At 51.4% G+C, this 21830-nt stretch overlaps 1 protein-coding gene across 1 annotated transcript in view; it reads right to left on the reverse strand.

Annotated features, from left to right (window-relative positions):
* The window catches only part of Duox1 (dual oxidase 1), a 31516-nt gene continuing 9686 nt past the window's right edge, over window positions 1-21830 (reverse strand). The window contains exons 12-33 of the mRNA XM_057780441.1: window positions 21292-21467; window positions 20923-21041; window positions 20220-20357; window positions 19421-19534; window positions 18514-18713; window positions 17785-17970; window positions 14055-14280; window positions 13794-13887; window positions 13382-13557; window positions 11133-11202; window positions 10625-10750; window positions 9549-9727; window positions 9214-9444; window positions 8635-8734; window positions 8394-8443; window positions 7113-7240; window positions 3151-3304; window positions 2549-2781; window positions 2179-2337; window positions 940-1095; window positions 707-835; window positions 1-128 (exon numbers count right to left, since the gene is read on the reverse strand). Of these exons, the coding sequence (XP_057636424.1) occupies window positions 6-128; window positions 707-835; window positions 940-1095; window positions 2179-2337; window positions 2549-2781; window positions 3151-3304; window positions 7113-7240; window positions 8394-8443; window positions 8635-8734; window positions 9214-9444; window positions 9549-9727; window positions 10625-10750; window positions 11133-11202; window positions 13382-13557; window positions 13794-13887; window positions 14055-14280; window positions 17785-17970; window positions 18514-18713; window positions 19421-19534; window positions 20220-20357; window positions 20923-21041; window positions 21292-21467 (3267 nt within the window). The 3' untranslated portion in view covers window positions 1-5. The remainder of the gene's footprint in view (window positions 129-706; window positions 836-939; window positions 1096-2178; window positions 2338-2548; window positions 2782-3150; window positions 3305-7112; window positions 7241-8393; window positions 8444-8634; window positions 8735-9213; window positions 9445-9548; window positions 9728-10624; window positions 10751-11132; window positions 11203-13381; window positions 13558-13793; window positions 13888-14054; window positions 14281-17784; window positions 17971-18513; window positions 18714-19420; window positions 19535-20219; window positions 20358-20922; window positions 21042-21291; window positions 21468-21830) is intronic.

The raw sequence follows: 21830 nt of genomic DNA on the forward strand, positions 1-21830 counted from the left end.
GAGGCCTAGAAGTTCTCATAATGGTGAGAGAAATGAGTTCGGTCCTGCTTGTTGATGAGCTGACAGGCCTTCTCTACATTCTTGGTCATGCCAGGGGGACCACAGCTGAATACTCCAATCTTTCGGACCTATTGCAGGAGGAAGAACCAAAGGTGGACATATTTACTGGCAGAGCTGGGACAGTATTGGTCAGCAAGGTTTATGTTTAAGGTGCAGGCTTTGGTACTATTAAAAAGCCATCCAGTGTTCCCACTGAAGGTTTATTTTGTACCATGCATGGTGAGGGCTAGCTCACTATAAGTCTAGCTCAACTTTGTAAGTGCTAGGTCACTGTAAAAAAGGCCACTTAACTAACCAGTGTTCAAATTCCGGGGCAGCTTGTTGCTGATGAGATCTGTGACCAGCCTACTCACTGTTCCTCGTGAAATTAGCTCCATCCAGGGCCAGGGGAGTCCTGAGTAAGGGATGTTTCTATTGTTGAGCTCTTCCATTTGGTGGATAAATTTAGGGCTTCCTCCTTTCTTACCACCTTAGGGTGACCCCCCACACACACACACCTATGCTTTTCTAGTCTGTAACCTACCAATCTGCTAAGGGATAGATTCTCGGCAGTGACCAAGTCTTTCCCTGATAGAGCAGGTTGGAGAGCTTTGCTCATACCCAGATGATAAAAGGGGACGAGAACTGGAATGTGGAGGAGACTTACCTGGGGATGAACTTCCTGCAGAGAGTTGAAGAAAGGCTCAAAGGGAGGGCGGCCAAAGTGGGTGACCGAGCGCAGGCCCGTGAACAGACTCCGGTTCAGCACCTTCTGGAAGTGCCGCTCACAGATGTACTGGGGGGAGGAAGTGGGCACAGAGGATCATAGCCAGGCATGGCCAGGAGCAGCTCTTGGCCCTGATAGTGTCCCACCTGCCCTGCCTGGTTGGCCTGGCCTACCAGCATGGTGGTCCTGAGGTCAAACTTCTCAGCCAGCTGGGTGATATAGATGTGCACAGACACCAGGTCCTGGTGGTCGTTCTCCTCCACCTCCCGGATGATGTCAGCCAGCCACTCAAACTGCCGCTGAGTCCTTGTCACCCAAATGAAGTAGACCTGAGGACACACACTGGGGCTCAGGGCCAGCTCAGCTTGGCTTCCCTACATGTCAGGGATCCCCACACGGAATTCTGACCTAAGCCAGCTTGTGACTGTTCCCAGACCACCTGGGAAATAGGATGTATGGGAAGTAGGACCAGATTCTGAGGCCAGAGGTAGTTACCCTTGGACAAAGAGAGGTAGAAGTGAGGCAACCTAGTGCCAGACTAAAGAGCCTTCCACAACTGAGCTGAGGAATTTGGGGTCAGAAGCAACTTCCTCAGGCCAAGCCCAGCACTTCCTTCAGTGGGAGATGCTAGAGCAGGAGGGTGCTCACGGCTGAGCAGCTGCCTAGAGGCAGAACTTTGAGCTGAAGGGCATTCTATGGAGCAGCCACCTAGGGGATCCCCAGCTGCCTGAAATGTGATAACAGGCCTCTACCAAGAGGAAAAGCCAGGTGCTGCAGGTGAAGGAACAGGTAAGGAAGGAGCTGTCACCCTCTGAGTGCTGACAGCCTGTAGGCTGGGCCTCTGCCTGTTGCATTCCAGCGCGCCTGATTCACCTGCCAGGCCCAGAGAGACAAGCAGAGGCCTGCCATTGATTGGGTCTGAACTACAGAAAAAGGGCCTGTGTGGAGGGGGCCTGAAGGCTTGGCTGTGTGACTAGGGCCAACCCACCAGCAAGTCCTACCTCGGCACCTCCTCTCAACCCTGAGACCTGAGCCAGTTTTACTTGTGCCCCACCCCAGAGGTGCCTTTCCCTCTCCCAGCCAGCACTCTGAGGGCTGGCCTCTTCTGGATGAGGGAATGCGGTTTCGTTGGTTGCTTGTTTTGTTTTGCCTCCCTTCAGCCCTTCCTGGAGGGCCTCCTACAAGCAGTTCCTGTGCAGAGCACCCCATGGCTGAATGAAGGAGCTCTTAGAAACTGGGTGGAGTCCTACAGACATCAGTATCCCAATTCCGCCTGTCAGGACAACCTGGCATCTTTCCAACACATCATCCTTCTCCGCATCTCAGACCAACTTGTCCTCCCCAGAAGGTAGAGACACGAACAGAGGCAGGAGATAGGGGCAGTGCTGGGGGAACCGTGGGCTGGCACTCACCTTCTTACAGAACACTTGGCAGCTGACTGATGACTTGAAAACCAGGTCTTTGAGGATGGAGGCAAAGGGGGTGACCCCAATTCCAGCTCCCACTAGCACCGACACCTCAAATTTATGCCACTCCTGGTGGCCCTCTCCAAATGGCCCATCGAGGTACAGCTGTGGGAAGGGCAGTGGTTTTAAAATTCAGCTTAGCCATCGTTCTGAAGCCCGAAATGGACATGGTGGGCAGGGAAATGGAGTTACAAGACATGAGGAAGAATACAGGGTGGGGTTGGGTCTGTGCTGCTTTCTGGGAGGAGGCAGTACAGCAGGGAGCCTGGTGATGCGGGGGGAGGGGGCTATAGAAGTGTGTAGATAATCTGGGCACCTTTGGGTATCTGGCACAGGTGTCAGCGGTCGGAGGTGAGTAGATCTCCCTGAGGCGGGTGGTCCAGGGTCCAGCTGCCCGGATGTGCAGGCTGAGTGTGTCCTCGTGGGGTGCCGAGGTCAGTGTGAACGGATGGTACTCAGTGGTCCCCAGAGCCAGGCATGCAATCCTCACCCACTGCCCTGACTTATACTCAAAGCCCTGGGGCCTCTGGAACCGCAGATGGGTCACTCCTGGGAAGGGAAGGTGCAAGAGACTGTTGCCCTGAACCCAGCAACAGTATGGTCTCCAGAAAGTTCCTCTAACAATAGCCTCAGATCTGATGACAAGGTAGACACTCCCCCACTAGAATCTTGCCTTGCAGAGGAGCTGGGGGTGAACAGGGCAAGGGGAAGCTTGGCCTGGGCTCCTCTACTCTCTGTCTTAAGAGGGGCCATGCCTCAAGCAAAAAACATTCTCATCAGATTACTTCTCCCAAGGACCCCACTTCCCTTCCCTTCCTCTGGGCCAGGACAGTAGACTGGAGCAACCCAGGTACTGCCTGTGTCCTATCAGTTCCCTTAATAGCCAAGTGGGTTCCCTCACAGTCTCCAGGCTTGTACCTGAAGGCAGCAGCTCGGCCTTCACCACGCTGATCTCCACCTTCTTCCGGCTCAGGCTCACCAGCTTGTCCCCCACATAGATAATTGCCGGAGCCAGGAAGAAGATGTGGAACCGGGGCACCTGGATCAGAGCAAAGCTGCCGTGGATGATGAGCTGCACGGGATGAAGAATAAGGCTCAGTCCAAGTGGTACACACACAGACTGTGGAACCAGCATTCCCTACCTCCCATGAATCCATTCCTTCTAGGTTCTGAGAGAATCACTCCCACCTCCATCCTCCAAAGCACACCAAAGGAATACTACCATTCCGTACATAGCCAAGGTGACCCCTACCTGGATTCTGTAAGATATCCTCTCTCTCTCTCTCTCTCTCTCTCTCTCTCTCTCTCTCTCTCTCTCTCTCTCTCTCTGTGTGTGTGTGTGTGTGAGAGAGAGAGAGAGAGAGAAGAGAGAGAGAGAGAGAGAGAGAGAGAGAGAGAGAGAGAGAGAGAGAGAGAATATATCGCAGTATCTCAGATGTAGCCCTGCCTCAGCCTTCTGAGTACAGAATTTACAAGTCTGCATCAACACACCTGGCCAACGTGGCTCTTTCCTTATCATGTTCTCTGTCTAAAAAGCTTTAGTGAGCTTCCCATTGAACCCTCCGGCCTTGCAGCACTCTGGCCTCTAGACTCCTACTAGCTGGTTCTTTCTCCCTGGTCCTTTTGGGTTTAGAGTCTTTGTACTTACAGGGGTAGGGCAAGCCTGGGCTTTCTTGTCCCTAGATCTCCTCATGGCTACTCCATCCCCCTTTCCATGTCTCAGCAGAAATGACACCTCCACTGCCTATGTCCATCACATCAGAGCATATCTTTTCCTATCTTCCCTCATCCATGGTCAGCCTTTGTTCATCCACATGTGTATTATTTTCTGAGTGGTCTGAGGAGGTGGAGACTGTGCTAGTATTGTCTTGGATCTGGGTGATGCCTGCTGGGTGCACATTTGGCACTCGGTAATGGTCGGGGAAGGGGTTGCCCTGTTTATTCTACCTGTTGGTGGCTAGGAACATCTAACTAGTCTTTTCCATGAGATACCTTGGCAGCTTATAACCCTGCCCCAGGACTCTCTTCCCCTCGCTTTCTTTTCTTTATTCTCTGGGATTAAACCTAGAGACTCACAGTGCTGGATAAGTGTTTTTACAACAGACCTACAGCCAGCTTTTTCTTACTTTTTACTTTGAGGTAGTCTTAGGGATTTGATCAGGCTTAAATTCACTCTGTGGACCAGGTAGGCTCTGAACTTGTAATCCTCCTACTTCAGTCTCCCAAGGAGCTGGGACGACAGGCACCTGCTACCAGGCCCAACTACAAGGTCTTCTGTAAGCCATGCCAGCTCCCTCTCTGCAGCCTGTGATTCTAGAGACTCCCTCCCTCGCCACCTCCTTGGTTCACTGTTACCTCAGCAACAGTGTTCTGCTGATTCTGCCTCAGCCTCCCCGGCCACTCATTTTCCAGCTCCTGCGCTGGCCCCATTCCATCTGCCACCCCAATCGTGGGTGTGGTCCAAGCCTGCTTTCCCCACCCACTGCTCTTTTCTCCCTGTGCTCCGCCATGTAGCATGGCCTCTCTGATAAGCCATAACCATTCTGCCGCATCAGCCACCTCCACATGTCACCAGCATGTCCTGCCACTACCCAGGCCTGTCTCCTCTGCCCCCTGCATATCCAGTCACTCCTCTCGCCCTTGCATCTGTGTGCGTGCCCTTCTACCTAGGTCCTGCCACCTGGATTGCTCTTCAGCGCCTACTCAGCCTTGCCGATGTTTAGTTTCTCTCTTCTAAAGCTGTGGCTGAAGTCCCATTTTCCCCTCAAAGTCACCCCTAGCCAGGTCAGCGTAAGTGAAACTCTCCTCCGTGACTTCCTGTGGCTTACTGTTGGGACACTCTGCTCAGCAATCCCTTCTGTTTGGTGTGAATGTGGCACTGGACTCTGCAGCAAATCCTAACTTCCCAAGGGCAGGAATCCCCACCTCTGTTGGACTTCCCACAGAGCTAGGAAAAAGAGGCCCTTGGTTGCTATCTATTTCGGTGAATTCAGGTCTCCTGTTCAAAAATTCCTTCTCCCGTCAAGGGTTCCACATTTTTTAACCTTTCCCCACAAGTGGTGGAGAAGTTCAGTCTAGGCTGTTGTCAGCATGAACATTCTTTCTCAGAGTCTGCTCCCTCCATCCCCAGGGATAAGTGGGAGGAAGTTTCTTTGGCCCTGAACTCCCTAACCAGGAGAAAGGCTCTCAATCTGCCAGGCTGGGGCTCCCCAGCAAGTGAGCAATGTCTACAATCCAGCAATGAATCAGAAAGCAGTCTTGAACTTACGGAATCAAGCTAACCACTCTACTGGGTCTCCCTACTCATGTTATCACCAGGAACATATTCCTAGCAAAAGCAGTAGGCATCAGGCTAGGACTCCACCCGTCATTGGGTAGGGAGGGAGAGAGGAAAGGAGGAAGTAGTTAACCAGAGCTCTCAAAGGAGGGAGAGATTATTTGGAAGCAAACATCAGCAGTTTTAGAAACTATCCTAAGCCAAGGCAGATAGTTATTTCAAAATCAGGAAGTGCTAAGCCACAGAAATAATCTTCCCAGCTAACAGTGAGGATCTGGGAGGAGGGAAGTGGGATACCAGGATTCAGCCACAACCAGACAATGGTACATTCTTCACCAAAGAACAAAAGAGACCCCTGTGTACTGTTCTGCTAGGAGATAAAAATGCTAGTCATGGGGGCTTTGGGCTCTCTGAATGCCACCAACTAAGCCATCAATCAACTGGTGGGAAAAGTAAGGGCCTCGGGACTTGGTTTAATCTCTCAGTCACCTTAGGGTGCCCTTTGGGGCATACTGTGTACCTGAGGCAAGGGGGCAAGCACAGAGACCCAGGTCAGAGTCAGCTCAGGAATTCAGGTCAATCCGCTGTTGACAACACAGTGGAGGGTGACAGGAACAGGAGAAGAGAGGGGAGGAAAGAAACCATGGATCCCAGCTCGAGAAGGAAATAGGATAGGCGTGTAAGAATGGTAATGTCAGAATCAAGCCTTTGCTTGGGCCTGCTCTCAGGTACTAACAGGTGTTGTCTGAGTCCTGAGTCACAGCCAGTGTCATGGCATCTCATATGAGTCTACATCAAAGGGTGCCATATCCTGTTCTCCACTCCCTTCCTCCTGGCTGCAGGCTCTTCCTGTGAACCTCCCCCATCCTCAAAAGGCATAAGAGATTCCTTCCTCTGCCACCTAGGCCCTGACAGTCTTCAGAGACCCAGCCATTCTGTCTGTCTCTGATGCTGTGTCCTGAACTCTCCTTGGAGCCTAGACCATGCTATTACATCTCTGTTGTCTGTCCATGATGTCAACAACTCCTAATAAACTCCTTTTCTCCAGTGAGACATCTCAGTGTCCTCTTGGACCACTTGCCTCACCAAAACCTAACACGGTGGAGTCTCAAAGTCCATCTTATCAGCAGTCTGGCTGGTGCTTCGAGCAACCCTATTAACTTCATCAGTGTTTGGTTGGGTGATATGGCTAATGTGTTCTCAGATGAGATCAGAACAAAAGTAGAACCCTCTGAAGTTTCTCTAGAAGAATAATTCTTCCTTAAGGTGCTAGCAGTCCACCCAGGAACCAAAAAACCAGCCACGCAAAGGCAGAGAAAGACTGGAGAGAAATGGTGCGGGGGAGTCTGTGAGGAATGTGGGTGAACCTGGCAGGGCTGCCACCAAAAAAACCCACGGCAGGGAGGGATCTTCCGAGAGGCGCGTAATGGGTTCGGCCTCCTGGAGAGCCCCACACTATAATTTCCATCTTTATGGAGGGATATGGAGAAATGAATACATGAAATAACTAAGGGGATGGAAAATCAACGTCGAGCCCTCAATGCCTCCCTAGGAACGTCTTGTCTGCACCCTGCTGGCCTGGCTCACAGCCAAGAACTCTCACCAGGACATAGAGAAAAATGTAGAGGTGGTGGGTCAGCCAGAAGCCCCGGAAGCTGCGTCGGCGGAAGTGGTGGGAGGCGAAGACGTACATTATGGCCAGGGCCAGGAGCAGCAGGACTCCTGTGAGGCCTGGGAAGAGAAAAGGGCTGGACTAAAGAACAATGCTAGGCTGTCTTATCACTGATCTGCCTGGCCATTGCAGGGCCTGGCATATTGCGGGCTTCTCAAACGTGTGCTGAATGAATGAATGAATGAATGAATGAATGAATGAATTCACAGAAATCTCTAGATGAGACACTGGAAATATCAGGCCCCATCACCATGGAGTCAAAACTGCATCACTATTCTTGGTTATTATGACATGAACTCTGGACCAATTTGTGCCTGGGACCATACCAAACAGCAAATTGACAGAGTCCCTCATCTACCCAGAATTGGTAGAAAGCCCCAGCTTTCCTGGAGGATGCCATGCCAGGGGTACAGAGAGGGTCATGCTGAAGCCAGGATGGGGTGTGGAAACACAGAATACCTCGGTGATCAAGGAGGAGAAAGACGGTAATTAGGAAGATTAGAGGCCTGATGTGTGGGAACGCAAAGGTTAAGGAGGGATTGAACCACAGCCTGTAAAAGTCGTGAGCAGAAAGAAGAGCATAAATACAGCCTTATCCACCAAATCCCAGGGTGCGGAAGTCAGAAAGCACCCTCTGAAGTTCAAAGTAGTAGGATTTTTAAAAACCTGCTGTATTTCACAGGAGTGAAAATGAAAAACACATTACCCCAAGGAGGGAACAGACTGAAATTATAAATAGGCTTAGGATCAATCTTAATAGATTCACAGCTATTAGCTCTGAGTTGGGTGATTGCAGTAAGCTAGGAATATTCCCCAACCTTTGTCAAGGCTTCTTATGGCGTGGGCGGGGGCTTCTGCCTGAACTGACAAAAAAGCCTGGTCCTTCTCCCATGGAGCTGGGGCACAGCATTCCGCCAAGCAACAGTCATGGTAATTATAAGTATTATAAAGAGGGCCTACTCCCAACCCTCTGAAAACCAGTCCAGAATAAGGTCCAGCAAGCCCCTCCTAGGGGGGAGCTAGCCCAAGGTTGAGGGGAGCTGTGATGCAGCCACCAAAGTTTCTTACTGCCCAGAAGTGTCCTCTGGGCCAGAAGGCAGAACCTGGCTCATCATAAGAATTGAGTGAGTTTGGCTATTCAGTGACAGACGGAACCCATAGCCTGGAATTTGGAGTCAAGCCTAGACATTCAGAGAGGGGAAGAGTTCTCACCTGGCACAGTCTGGAAGAACCACCAGTAATACTTCTGAGGGAACTCTGACCTGTGTGGAAGGCACAGCAGGGAGTCGCGAGATGAGTTCTCTAGGCCCTCTTCGAGAGTTCCTAGAGGAGCAACACAACTACCCTGCTTCAGGTTGGTCATTGTCCGTCCATCCCAGAAGGTGACCCTGTTCTCTGGGCCAAGAAGATTTATCCTCTACCTTCAGGAAATTCATTCCTCACACACACTTACCCATCATCATGGAAGAGGCCAGGGAAGAGGCAGGAGAGGACACTGAGCGGGCTGACAGAAAACAGGTACACATTCACCGCGTGGCCAGCACTGTGTAACACTAGGGAAGACCAGACAGGGTGATGAGCCCAGGGACAGCCAAGCGAGGATGCTCAATACATCCAAGCGCCCAACAGACATGGAGGAATGAAACAGCACCCTCGTGGTCTGGGCTGCTGACTGGTAGTCAACCTCCTGGTCCTCCCCCATTCCACCCACGAACACAACCACACGAGTCTGAAATTATGCCATTAGAAGCTCATTCCTTTGGTTTCCTTCACGGATCTGTTTTAAAGCGTAAGAACTAGGAAAGCGTCAGTTAAAGTTGAGGGCTTGAAAGTACAGGAAAAGGCACTCAGGGAAGGGCGGGCTCCTGACCTTAACTTCATCCCACAGCTCAGCTAACTCCATCCTTATGGAAATGGCCACCCAAGAGCCACATTAAAGTTAAGTGTCAGTGGGGACGGGGAGAAGCACCAGAGGAGGGGAAGCTAGCAAGGGCAGCAGGCACCAAGAGAATCCCAGAGCAGCAGCCCCTGCCTGTGAGGATGATGGCTGTGGAGGCGATGAGGCGATGGAAGTCCACAGCGGCATCGAAGGGAATGTAGCGGTTGAGGAAGGTCTCCCGCAAGAAGGTGATGAGGTTGCGACACATGGTGAGGAGGATGTAGGAAAACATGAAGGAGATGCTGGCCGCCGTGCCCCGGGACAGGATGATGCCCACACGGGTGGTATCGGTGATGCCGCTGTGGTGTGCCGCAAAAGCATAGTCTGTGAAGGGACAAGAGTGCAGTTGGAGGCGACGCTATCGTCACTTGCCGCAGCGCATCACCATGACCACCCACCCCTGGCCTGCGGTATATGATGTCACTCACAGTAGGCCCTCTCCAGAAAGAGCGCCCCAGTGATGGCGTAGAACACCGCCACACAGCCTATGTGGCGCCGATAGTTCTCAACGAAGCGCTTGAACTGCTGCAGCGTCTGGTGGCGGCGGCTGTGTTGAAACTTCTCTCGGTGTGCCTCCGTGAACAGCAATGGCTGGAATGAAGTTACCCTGGGAGACAAGAAGCCTTAACCTTTGGCCTGTGAGACTCAATACCAGTGGAAACCTGCTACCCCAAGGGGTGTCTCTGAAGAGCATCCTGGAAGGACAGGTTCAGACCCTTAGTAGGCTACACCTACTAAGTCTAAGTGAGGGCAGATCTCCAAGTGAGTATTTCATCTCTGGGGCATACACTGCCTCTACACCAGGGTCCATTCACACAGGCAGCCCCTTCCCCTCCCTGTCTGTTGCTCCTACCAGGCACCCACAGTTAGCCTATGGAAGGCTCGAGGGGCCTGTCACAGTTAGCTTTAGTGGTTAACTTGACATCCCTGGGAAGAAGTAACCTCCACTGAAGAATTACCTTCATCAGATTGGCATGTTTGGGGCATTTTTTGTTGTTGTTAACTGATGTAGGAAGGCCCAGTCCACTGTAGGCGGTGCCATCCCTGAGCAGTGAGCCTAGGCTATATAAGAACGGTAGCTGAACAGCTAGAAGAAGCAAGCCAGAAGCCAGGGTTCCTCTGGTTTTTGCTGCAAGCTCCTGCCTTGACTTCCTGCCGTGGCCTCTCTCTATGATAGATTGTAACCTGTAAGCCAAATAAGCCCCTTTCTCCCCAAGTTGCTTTTGGTCATGGTTTTATCTCAGCAACAAAAATCTAACTAGGGCAGGTTCTCTGCGAAGGCCCCCCTGACTTCCCAGACAGAGGTGAGAAAACGTCCCTGAGTCCTGAAGTTCCTTGCCCTTCCTACCACTCTAACATTCATCAGTAGGGAACTGTAGTGACAGGCGCACCGATTCAAAGCGTTCTGGCACAGGGAGTACTTATCTGCCTATAGAGCAGAGTACTCAACACCATGTAATGGGTGGTTGAAGGGGCATGGACTTTAGGGGAAAAGCAGCCATACTTCTTGCCAAATCTCCGTCGGATCTCTTGAGGAGGGTCTGTGTCCATGGGGCACTGTAGTCTCTGTGGTGATGCCTCAGTCTTGATGTTGTTGCGGGCACAGTGGGCATTTATTCTGGGCGAAGGACTAGGAAGGAAAAGCAGAAGGTGTCTGCCAACCGACCTCCTGCTGCCCTGCTCTACCTCCAAACCAACTTTGTCGAGGAAAGATCAAAACCCTCCACGCAAGACAGCAGGAGTCCCCCAGCAAGATGGACAGGGAGTGAGTTTCAGTGGAGGTCGTCACATGTAACTGTGTCCTCTCTGAGGACACTTGGCCCCGGCAATGAGTGAGCTCTGCCTAACTCAGCAGGCTCTCTCCTCATCCCGATGCAGAATATACCTGCTGGGAGGAAGTGTGCCCTTTTTCTGTTTGCATGAAGGTGCTACATGGGATGGGGGCAGTGCCCAACCTCAGCCATCCTAGGGACAAAATGACAGCTACCCCATATACCCAGACAGCAGCTCACCAGATCTTCTCCTGGCTGATGTAGGAGGCTCGACGGCAGAGGTTCTTGATGACTTCAGGCACTTCCACTCCTGTGATGAAGAGCTTGGTGAGGGGACAGCTCAGAGTTCAGCTGAGCCTAGCTCAAGCACAGGGTCCCCCTCTTTCCTAAATTCAAACCTATAGAAAGTCTCCATCCAGAGGAGAACCTGCCTCTGGGGACCCCAGCCTCAGTTCTTGGCCCAGTCCAGTGAGAACCGGACTCACCTATCTATTGATCAGTGTAGCTATAAGGGAAGTCACTCAAAGGTCTTTCTGGGTTGGAAAATGGTCATAATACAGTACTGGAAACTTTATCTCATTGTTCCCATCAGAGCTGCACACTGAGAACAAAGCAAGGCTGAGCTGCAAATCTGAGTCCTTTTTGGAGGGTGTGGAGGTTGAGACAGGGTTTCTCTGTGTAACAGCCCTGGCTGTCCTGGAGCTCTCTTTGTAGTCCAGGCTGGCCTAGGACTCACAGAGATTCGCCTGCCTCTGCCTCTTGAGTACTGGGATTAACGGCATGCACTGCCTGGCAAATCCAAGTTCTTACAGGAGACCTGGGGCCTCCAGGGTGCTTCTAAGTTCTAAACCAACCCCGAAGATGTCTTGGCTCATAGTGAACTTATCCACATGAAACCCAAGTGTTTAAAGAGTTATTTTAAACTTATGAGTGTTTGTATCCGTAGATCGCTGTGCATCACATGTATGCCTGATGCCCAAGGGGGCCTGAAGAGGACACCCAATCCCCTGCAATTTGGTTCCAAGTGGTTGTGAGCGGCCATTTGGGTGCTGGGAACTGAACGTGGTCCTCTACAAGAGCAGCAGGTGTTCTTCACCACAGAGCCATCTCTCCAGCCCCAAATTCAAGTGTCTAGCACCAAGTGCCGATATCTGGACTCTCCAGTCATTCGGCAAACAGCAAAAGTGGCAAGGTAGTAATCCAGAAAGAACTCGTCTTGGTGAAAGAGAAGAGTTGTTTGTAAAGCCCGTGTGTCCTTTTCTGTCGTGTCAAACCTTTTCAAATAATCTCAGAAGGAAAGAGCAGCACACAGCGATGACCGAAAGGGAAACAAGATGTCACACACTGTTCACTCAGTCCCCTGCCCGGTCACACCAGGCCCGGTATCCCCAGGACTGTGTAGCCAGGCTCACCTCTGCCCTCAGGCCCAAGTACCCATTGCTTGGCTTCCTAGGAAAAGAAGAAAGCTACAGACTCAGCTTTCCTTTTCACCAGCTCCCCTTGCCCTCAGGCCAGAGGAGGCCTTGTGCAGAAGTTGATCCGCATCTTGCCCAACTCGCTCCATCTCTCAGCAACGCTGCTAGCCCCCACTGTTCTCAGAATCCCGGGAAGGACTGGGTTTGGTCTCAACATGTTCCAAGGAGAATTTCAAGGTACGAAGACGTTGTGACAGCTCAGAGAGGCCACGCACAGACCCCTGGCTTGCAATCTGTCCCATCCCTCACTGTGACCCTGACCCCCACCCACTTGAGTCAGACGCAGGTAGGGCAGGAGGTAGGGAGCAGATAGTGTCCTTGGACCTTGATGTACTCAGCAAACATTTGCTATGCACTTAGCCAGGAGATAGGGCGGGAGTTAGGGGATAAAACCCCAAATACACCCCACCCATAAAACCTAGTCACTGAGAACGTACCCTGACCTGAGTAGAGCTGTAACAAAGAGACACTGTTTCCTCCTTGCTCTGGGCACTAAGCTTAGAGGTGCAGGGGTGGGGTGGCTTTGGCAAGGATCCAGCAGAAGCAGGGCTCCAGTCAACATCTCTTACCGAAAATTGAGTGTAGTAGCAAACATCTGTTTTCCCAGCACTTGGGAGATAGAGGCAGGAGGATTACCAGAAGTTCAAAGCCAGTCTGGTGCGCATAGCAAGTTCCACGCCACCCAGTCACGCACAGAGCAAGACTCTGCCTCAAACAAAAAAAACGTCTCCCACCTACCTCTCACCCCACTGCAGCAGCCAGGCTACATTCATGGGCCCAAGGCACTTCTATCTTCCTGGGCCCTTTTCTCCGTACAAATAAAAATAAATTAGCAATGTTATTTGATAATCACATGAGCATCATCCAGGCTGGCTATATTATGCATTCATTATTATACTGATTTTTTTTTCCTTCTGGTTCTCATATAAAGTATTTCTGTGGGCTCTTAAAAGTATGTAGGCCTTATGCCTCCTGACACATACGTCAGCCAGCCTGCCAGCCAGGCAGCCCCACCTTTGACACAGAGCTGTGTGAATCGGAGATCGCTGTCGTGGTCCCGCAGCATGAAATGGAAATCCTCCCAGGTCAGCTCCTCCTTGTCCTGGAAGCCCGACTCCCGGAACATGGACTCCACCACCTCAGTCAGCTGGGCCTTGGACAGGCAGTTGTTAGAGATCTCGATGAAGGACCTAGGGTTGGGGGCGGGCGCACAAAGGCTCGCTGACCATCCCACCAGGTCTTCGGGGAGAGGGAGGCTAAATCAGGGACCGAATCCCAAGTTCCCTAGTAGTTCTGGAAGGCTCTGGTTACAAAGATAAGGAGGAGGCCCCCTGCTTCTCCTTTATAACTATTCCTGTGATGGCCCCTCCTCTTCCTGGAAGTCCCTGTCCTGACTTAACTCTCCTTGCTGTTCGAGAGGACCAACCTTAGCATCCTAATGAACTCGTCCTTGGAAATGAGGCCATTCCCATCAAAGTCATACATTCGGAACATAAGGCGAGACTTCTCCTCTGGGGAGCCTGAAAGAAGAAGGGTTCTGTGAGGAGAGCCCAACCCAACCTCCAGAACCCCTTACTAGACTCCCAGGCATCTGCCGTGGACTCTGGGCTCTCTGTTTCCTATAGTTCAGCCACACTGCAGCGCCACTGTCCTGCCCCTGTCTGAAGATTATTTTCTCCTTTCTCACCTTTCATGAAGACTACCAGGATGTCCAGGAACTCCCGGAAGGAGAGGTAACCATTGCCATCCTTATCAGCCAGAGAAAACATGGACTCCACAAACATGTCCTGGGGCTTGAGGCCCAGAGACTCTGCAAACTCAGCCCTGCTTAGCTCACAGGTCAGGGCCTCACGCACTTTCACTGAGGAGTCCAGAGGCAGAGTCCCTGCATCCGCCTGATTGATGTCCAACACCTGCATTTAGGCAGACACAGGAGTTGAGGGGCGTCTTCACTTGCAGGTTGGTGGGACCACTTTCTGAGGCATCTGTCCAGCACACCCCCCTCCCCATAAGCAGTCCAGATCTGTGAGTTACAGCTATGCTACAGAAGCCTGGCCCTTTGACTTAGCTTACTGAACCAAGTATGCACATTTGACCCAACCTGGGCATTTGGAGTTACAACCGATAGGTTCCAGAAACGCTGTGAGCTCAGCACAATGTTGTTATCTAACCTCTGCGATCAGAGACACAGGGGTTAGAAGAGTCAGAGAGAATGTAGACACAATCGAAGACAGGCCTTGCTTGCCAACAGTATCCTCCCCCAGATCTTCCCAAGCCAAGCCGAAGTCCTCCTCCCTTTGGGGTTCCTGAGACCGTCTTTATCCTTTATGTCTGTCTTCCATCTAAAGGGGTTGGCAGAGGAGAATTCTTATTTTGGGTCATCTCCATCTTACCCAGGGACTGCCCCAGCAAGAGAACATACAGTGAGGGAAGCAGGTAGGCCAAGGCCATAATACCTGTTTTTCTTGCCTGTCAACAGCTACTCAGTTCAAGCCTGGCTGTGTTTTCATGAGGCAAACACTACGGCTTCAAACAAGGTGCTTTAGTGGAAAGAGCCTGGGGCTGGAGGTAAGAGACCTGGGTTCATGTTCCAACCCCGCCGTCTGGGTGCTGTGTGCCCTGGAGCAGCTCCCTTCAGTTGTCTGGGCTTCATTTCCTCACCTGCCCTATTTATCTCATAGGTTACAGTGATGATCAACAGAAGTGTCTGTGTCGGGCCTGGCTTGAGAGTACAGGGCAGCTGGGGGGAGACCTAACAGTCCGCGAAGCTTCCAGAACAAGGTCTTCCCTTCATCCTGATGACATCTGGACCCAGTGCAGGTGCCTGGTTCCCACTGGTGCCCTAGCAGGAGCCACAACCCAGCAGCTTGGGGTTCCCTGGTTCTTATGCACACTCAACAGTTGGAGAATTAATCCTGGCCCAGAGTCCATGTACACGTGCCCATTAAATGATATTCGCCCGTGTGACTCTCTCCTGGCTAGGCAGCTTATCCTTCCCTTCTACAGGGCTCCTCTGCTCGGTCCTACCTACCCACTCCCTTCTCCTGGGCCAAACCTTTTCTTTGTGTCCTTGCCAATCTTAACCTCCGCCATGATCTTACGCCAGATTGACAGCTTTTATTCACTAACACATTAGATCACGTGTTCCCTGGATCACCTTTACAGTCCTCATCCCTTACCAATCTTTTGGGAGAACATCATCACTGGCCCAACAGAACGATTAACTTTCTTGGGGTGCATGATGTATTTATGCCTACCTGAGCCCCATGCTTAAGACAGAACCCAGGGTTTCACACATCCCAGAAAGCACTTGATCAGTAAACTATATCCACAGACATCATTGGTTCTGAGACAGTAGTCCAGGCTGGATTTGAACTCCCAATCCTCCTGATTACAAGTGTGTACCACTACGCTTTCTACATTAAACCTCCTATTTCCACTCCAGCGTTCTATCCAGGTTATCTTTAAGTTTGTACCAGATGTGGGCCTCAGTCTTGGGACTTTTCCCTTCTATCTAATTTCCCTACATCTTCCCAGTAGTTCTCAGAAGTCCATATGGTAGATCCACGGTGCACTCCCCAAAGAACAGAAGAACTCTGGCTCTGGAAGGGGAGCACAGAGCTGGCTTGCTCTGCTTCATTCCTGTACACTGTCTCCCAGGAGACAGGACTGAGATGGGCAGGGACATCTCTGCAGGAAGTGTGAAAAGAACTCAGAGAGCACTTTTTCAGAAGAGCGCCAGCAGCTCTTTACGTAGTCCTACAGACTCGTCAAAGCAGAATAAATCTTGGTGTCTGTGCCTTTATTTTGTGTATCTCCTTTGGGCTTCCGTTTACTGTTTGGGTTGGAGAGAAGGCTCGGGAGTTAAGAGCACATACTGCTTTCTAAGGGAACCCGAGTTCAGTTCCCAGCACCAACATTAGACTTCTCAGGAGGTTCACAACCATTTACCTGCCATTCGAGTTCCTGGGGGATGTGGTGCCTCTACCCTGTGAGCAGTCACACTCTTTTGTTCCCCCATGGACATAATTAAAATAAGCCTTTTTTTAAAAAAAGCAAAAATAGTGCCAGGCTGTGGTGGCACACACCTTTAATCCAGCACTCGGGAGGCAGAGGCAGGCGGATCTCTGTGAGTTTGAAGTCAGCCTATTCCACAAGAGCTAGTTTCAGGACAGATTCCAAAGCTACAGAGAAATCCTGTTTCGAAAAACCACACACACACGTACACACAAACCCACACCATAAAACCTCCTGAGGGTATCGGGGTGATCAACCCTAAATTTACCCAGTCTATCTCATCTCTTTTCAAGGCTGAAGACATAAGATGAGGGTAACAAAGCTTTGCTACCAGATTTTACACCCTGTTCCAGACCCCCGAAAAGGAGCTGAACGCTGTAGTAACTGCCATAAACCTGCAGTCACCTTCCCTTCAGGACGCAGAGCCTGCAGGCAGATCATCCCATGATGAGATGCTCCCTAAACAGAAGCAGGTACTCCATGATGGGAGCTGAGGCTGCCCACGAAGCAAAACAACATCATCTTGTGGGAACTAGAATGTTCCTCTCACTGACACATTCTCTGGAGTCAATATGTAGAACTGAAACTGAAATACTAATCTGCCAGACCACAGTGTGACTAAGGCCGACTGGCTATGCATGCCTCAAACCACGGTGTGGCTAGGGATGACTGGCCATGCATGCCTCAGACCACAGTGTGACTAGGGCTGAGTGGCCATGCATGCGTCAGACCATGGTGTGACTAGGGCTGAGTGGCCATGCATGCCTTAGACCATGGTGTGACTAGGGCTGAGTGGCCATGCATGCCTCAGACTACGGTGTGACTAGGGTTAACTGTCCATGCATGCCTCAGACCATGGTGTGACTAGGGCTGACTGTCCATGCATGCCTCAGACCATGGTGCGACTAGGGCTGACTGTCCATGCATGCCTCAGACCATGGTGTGACTAGGGCTGACTGTCCATGCTGCCTCAGACCATGGTGTGACTAGGGCTGACTGTCCATGCATGCCTCAGACCATGGTGTGACTAGGGCTGACTGTCCATGCATACCCCCGGGCTCCCTCTTCTGCCCTTTCTGTCTATAATCTAGAAGTGCAGGTCAATACCCCCAAAGACAGCGTTGCAATATTCCAGCTCTGTCTTCCCAACATGACTATGTTGACAGACTCTTTGACTTTGGTTTGTGAGGCAAGCAGCTGAATGAACCTAATTAGTTGGGACATGACCCTATGTCCACTCCTCCAGATCTGGTCTCTGACCTGGGACTCTAGTAACATAAAAGTCTGGTGACTTGACCTAAATCATGACACTTAGTTAAGAATTCAAACCTTGAGTTTTGAATGATCACCCCTATGGCCTCAAGCACACACACACACCAGATCTGATCCCACGTACACACCTGGGAGAAAAGATGCCTGAAAAAAGTCTCCAGGAGGTGACTCCGCTGTTCCCTGGTCACTGCCACCCTCATCAGCTCCTGCTCCCGCTGCTCCCACTCCTGGAAGCTCAGCTCACTCTCCTTCAGGGCCCCCCTGATGTTTTCTACCAGCGCCTGCCGCTCTTCCTCCGTGTTCAGCAGCAGCACCTGCAAAGGCAGCAGGAGCAGAAGCAAACATGTCAGAACCTCTCAAAGAAATGTGTTTCGCTTGGGTCACACCAAGGGTCATTTGGTGTGGCCGTGCAGAAGAGATACTGTCTTTCCATTTACAGAAGAGGACATGAGCAGGTGAGTGTTTACTCCATACTGGAGAAAAGCCGGAGGTGGGGAGGGGAGCAGAGGGTGGAGTGGACCCACAATCGGCCTCCTGTTTAACACCCCTCCAAATGCTTGGAAATCCCCTAAACTGAAATGAGGGAATAGGGAAGAGGACGCAGCTTCTTCCAGGAACTCCTAACTACCTAGGACACATAAGAACATCCTTCATAGAGAAGGAAGCTGCCAGTGGCTGCCAGAGTACGAGGAAACTATCAGCCAGCATGGTCTAGAACAAGACAGACACGTTCAAGTTCATCTCTCTATCAGGCACTATATCTGGGGACTAGCGGCCAGAAACCCTAGCTCTTGGCTCAGCGTTCCTTCCCTTCCACATAACTACCTCAACTGTGATGGGGGCCAGCAGGGCCATACCAGGTCATACTCCTTGGGGATCTTGAGCAGCAGGGCGCGGCGCCCGCGGTTGCTGGACAGAATGAGGTTGACCTGCTGCGGGGGCCGCAGCTGGATGGTACGGAGCACGGTGAGCCTGCCATCTACTACTCGGATCTGTCCAGGCTGCAAGTGGACGAGCACCGGTCTGCAGGGCTCCTTGCGGCCCTGCCACTCTGAGGCTGGAAAGCAAGAGATGGGGCTGGGTCAGCTAGGATGTAGAACGCATCAGGAGAGAAAGAGAAGGCCAGTACAGGGTCTCAGCAACAACTCAGCCCCTTCCTAAGCCCCAAAGGTCATTCTCTTCTCAACAGTTCTGCTGTTCCTCTAATCCATGAGGAGAAGAAGGACCGCTGATTCCTGAGTGTTTGCTGGATGTTCCCCATAATGCTTTGCATTAGTTATTGCATGTCTTCACAGCCTAAGATACAGGCACCGTTAGGATCCCCATTTTACAGAAGAAACAGGTTTAGAGATTTAAACTAAAATCTGCCTAAGGTCCAACAGCCAGTCTGCAGTGGTGGAATCAAGATTCCAATCCTTGCTTGACTTCAGACTGTCATTAATTACTCCCATTGCCTGCGATTCCAGAGTAAGATGCCGCAAAACCATCCGGGACTTGTGATTCATAACCCTTTGAAATGAAGGCAGGATCTCATGACTCTTCCACTACTCTGCCGCATTCCATTTCTTTAGGATCATCGGGAGGAGCTTTGCAACTTGGAAAACTGCAGGTCCAATGCCTACCGTGCCTCTCCTCCACCTGCCCATGCTTTCCCGACAGCCCTATAAACGAGAATCCTTTTCCACAGGCTCCTGAGATGGGGGTAGGGACCAGAGCCCTAAGCCATATCCTTCCCATCACCGCCCCAGCTACCTCCAGGCCTACCTTCTACACCCCCTACAAGCTTCTCAGACATGATGCTCTGGCGGTCCTGTCTCTGGAGCCTCTTGAAATTCCTCATCCGAAGCCGGGCAACAATCCAGGCACTGAGCAGGCTGACTGGCATGAGAGTGGGGGAGGGTATTCCAGGAAGTGAGGGTGGAAGGAGATAGGACTCGCTCCCTTCTCACCTCCTTTCCTTAGGACGAGTGCCCGTTAGTCCTCCCTTCTGACGTTCCTGCTGCACAGCTTTCTAACTGTGGAGGCTCCATAAAAGGAACGACTTTACATCCCACAGGGAGCTCTGGATAGTGTCTAAAATATCTGTCTTGTCACCAATGGTTCCATTGGTGGAATGGAACCCACCAGATCCCTTCCCAGCCAGGGACTAGGTCCACACTTGGATTCCTCAAACCACAAGCTAGACATACCATACCAGGCTGCTGGACCACCCACACAGAGCCGTATCATGTTCCTGTTCCAGAAACCATGTCTGCCCCAGCTCTGCTTCTCAAGTGAGGATTTGTCTCTGACAGCTCCCTAGGCACAGCCTAGGCACCAACAGGTGTGGACCTGGGCTCTTCCAGACTCTCGACCAAGCTAAGCCTGGGGGCATCTCAGGAGATCAAGGAGGCAAGGCTCCTTGGAGCTCACTCATCTGCAGCGAGACACTTTTCTTCTGCTTGTGTTTTTCTCAGCACCCAGAGGGACAGCTACTCTGTACTGTTTGCTGTCATACATAAAACAATCACCCCTAGATTGCACCTTTCAATAGCCCCATCTTGCCTACCCATTACTCTCCTACCTAAGGGGAAGCAGCAAAGTGTCCCAATGGTGAGTCCGAAGCCAAATCCGCTGCCCTTGAAATAGTCCCGAATGAAGAGGGGGACACAAGCTGGCAGGCCCTTGGTGCTGAGCTGACTTGGCTGTGGACAGGGGTCTCCTGGGGAGGCAAAGGAGGTCAGAATATTGAGTACGGGGCCACAATCTGGCACAAGCCCACTAAGGAGGGTGATAACAGAAGAAAATAGGGTCCTCCGGGAACTGGAGAGGAAGGGGCTCTTTACCCTGCCAATGTAGTAAGGCCATAGCATTTGCCTATGTGGGTAGCAAGCAGGTCCCAGCATGAACTTCAAAACACACACACACACACACACAGAGAGAGAGAGAGAGAGAGAGAGAGAGAGAGATTCCTTCACCACTGCTATGGAGTATAATAACCTCGCCTTCATTTGACCCTCCCAATGCCGCTTACAGCCCCCTCCTGTCCCATTTGACTGTAAGAGTCCTTCCCAGGTTTTTGAGAGAGTTCCCAGTTTATCACCTCCTGGTCTTGTGCAAGGGGCAGCTGTATGTGGCAGCCCTGGTACCCCAAACCAAACTTCACAAGGCAGAACCCTCAGTCACACCACACTTGGAGTGTTCATCCAGCCTCATCAAACCAAGCCTACAGATGAGGAAGGACAAGACTCTGAACCCTCCCCTCTAGCCTTCTCTAGGTCTCTTACCTGCAAGCCAAAAGAAGACATTAGGCTGCAGGGCTCTGGGGTCCACATTGGTGACAGCCACTAGAATGTCCCTGAGGGAAGTGTTTCTGATCTCTGCAATTTCTTCCTTAGAGAACAGTCTGGGCATAGGAGAGGTGGAGAGCTATCATGGTCAGGGAGAGACTTAGGACCCCACACTCTGGTATCCCATGGGCAAATCATCTCTGGTCCACAGCTGTTTGTGAGAATCTGCCAGCCTAGGGAGCTACCAGAGACAAATCCTCACTTGAGAGATCCAGAGGGGCTGGAATTGAGGCCTGTTGTAGGGTCAAGCGGAGGGCTGTGGTCCAGGCCTCAGTAAATCTGAGACGTGGCCCTGGCAAGCATTACCCATTCCTGCTGTTCTCAAACCAATAGCGATCACCATCCCGAAGTCTGACAAATTGGTCAAGGACAATGGTGCTGAAAAGAGGCCCAGGGTCCCCATGGCTCTCCAGAAGCCCTCCTGGGAGCAGCTCCAGCCGAGACAGGTCCTGATTGTATAGGGCAGCTGTGGCCTCCAGCACCTGGAACACAGGACAATTGAGAGGACCCAGCAACCAGCCTTGGGCAAAGAGACAGCTCCCAGGGATTAGCCGTGGGCATGATAATAATAATAAATGACCTGAACAATATCTCATTCCTAGAGATACACCTATCTCTAGGAATTACACTATTACACCCCAGGCTTTGCTCTGAGTGCTTTACATAAGTTAGATCATTTACAGGAATCTTTGCACATATTCAACATCCTGTTCTGTGAACGTTGACTAAAACCAACAGCCAGTTGACTACATAGTTTCTTGAGAAGGTACAGACCTGAGAAGCAAATCAGTGTGTGAGAGGTGAATGGCTGAATGATGATACTATAAAAGGCTTCTATCCTTAGA

This window comes from Chionomys nivalis, chromosome 9, assembly GCF_950005125.1.
Source record: "Chionomys nivalis chromosome 9, mChiNiv1.1, whole genome shotgun sequence".
NCBI classification, from domain to species: domain Eukaryota; kingdom Metazoa; phylum Chordata; class Mammalia; order Rodentia; family Cricetidae; genus Chionomys; species Chionomys nivalis.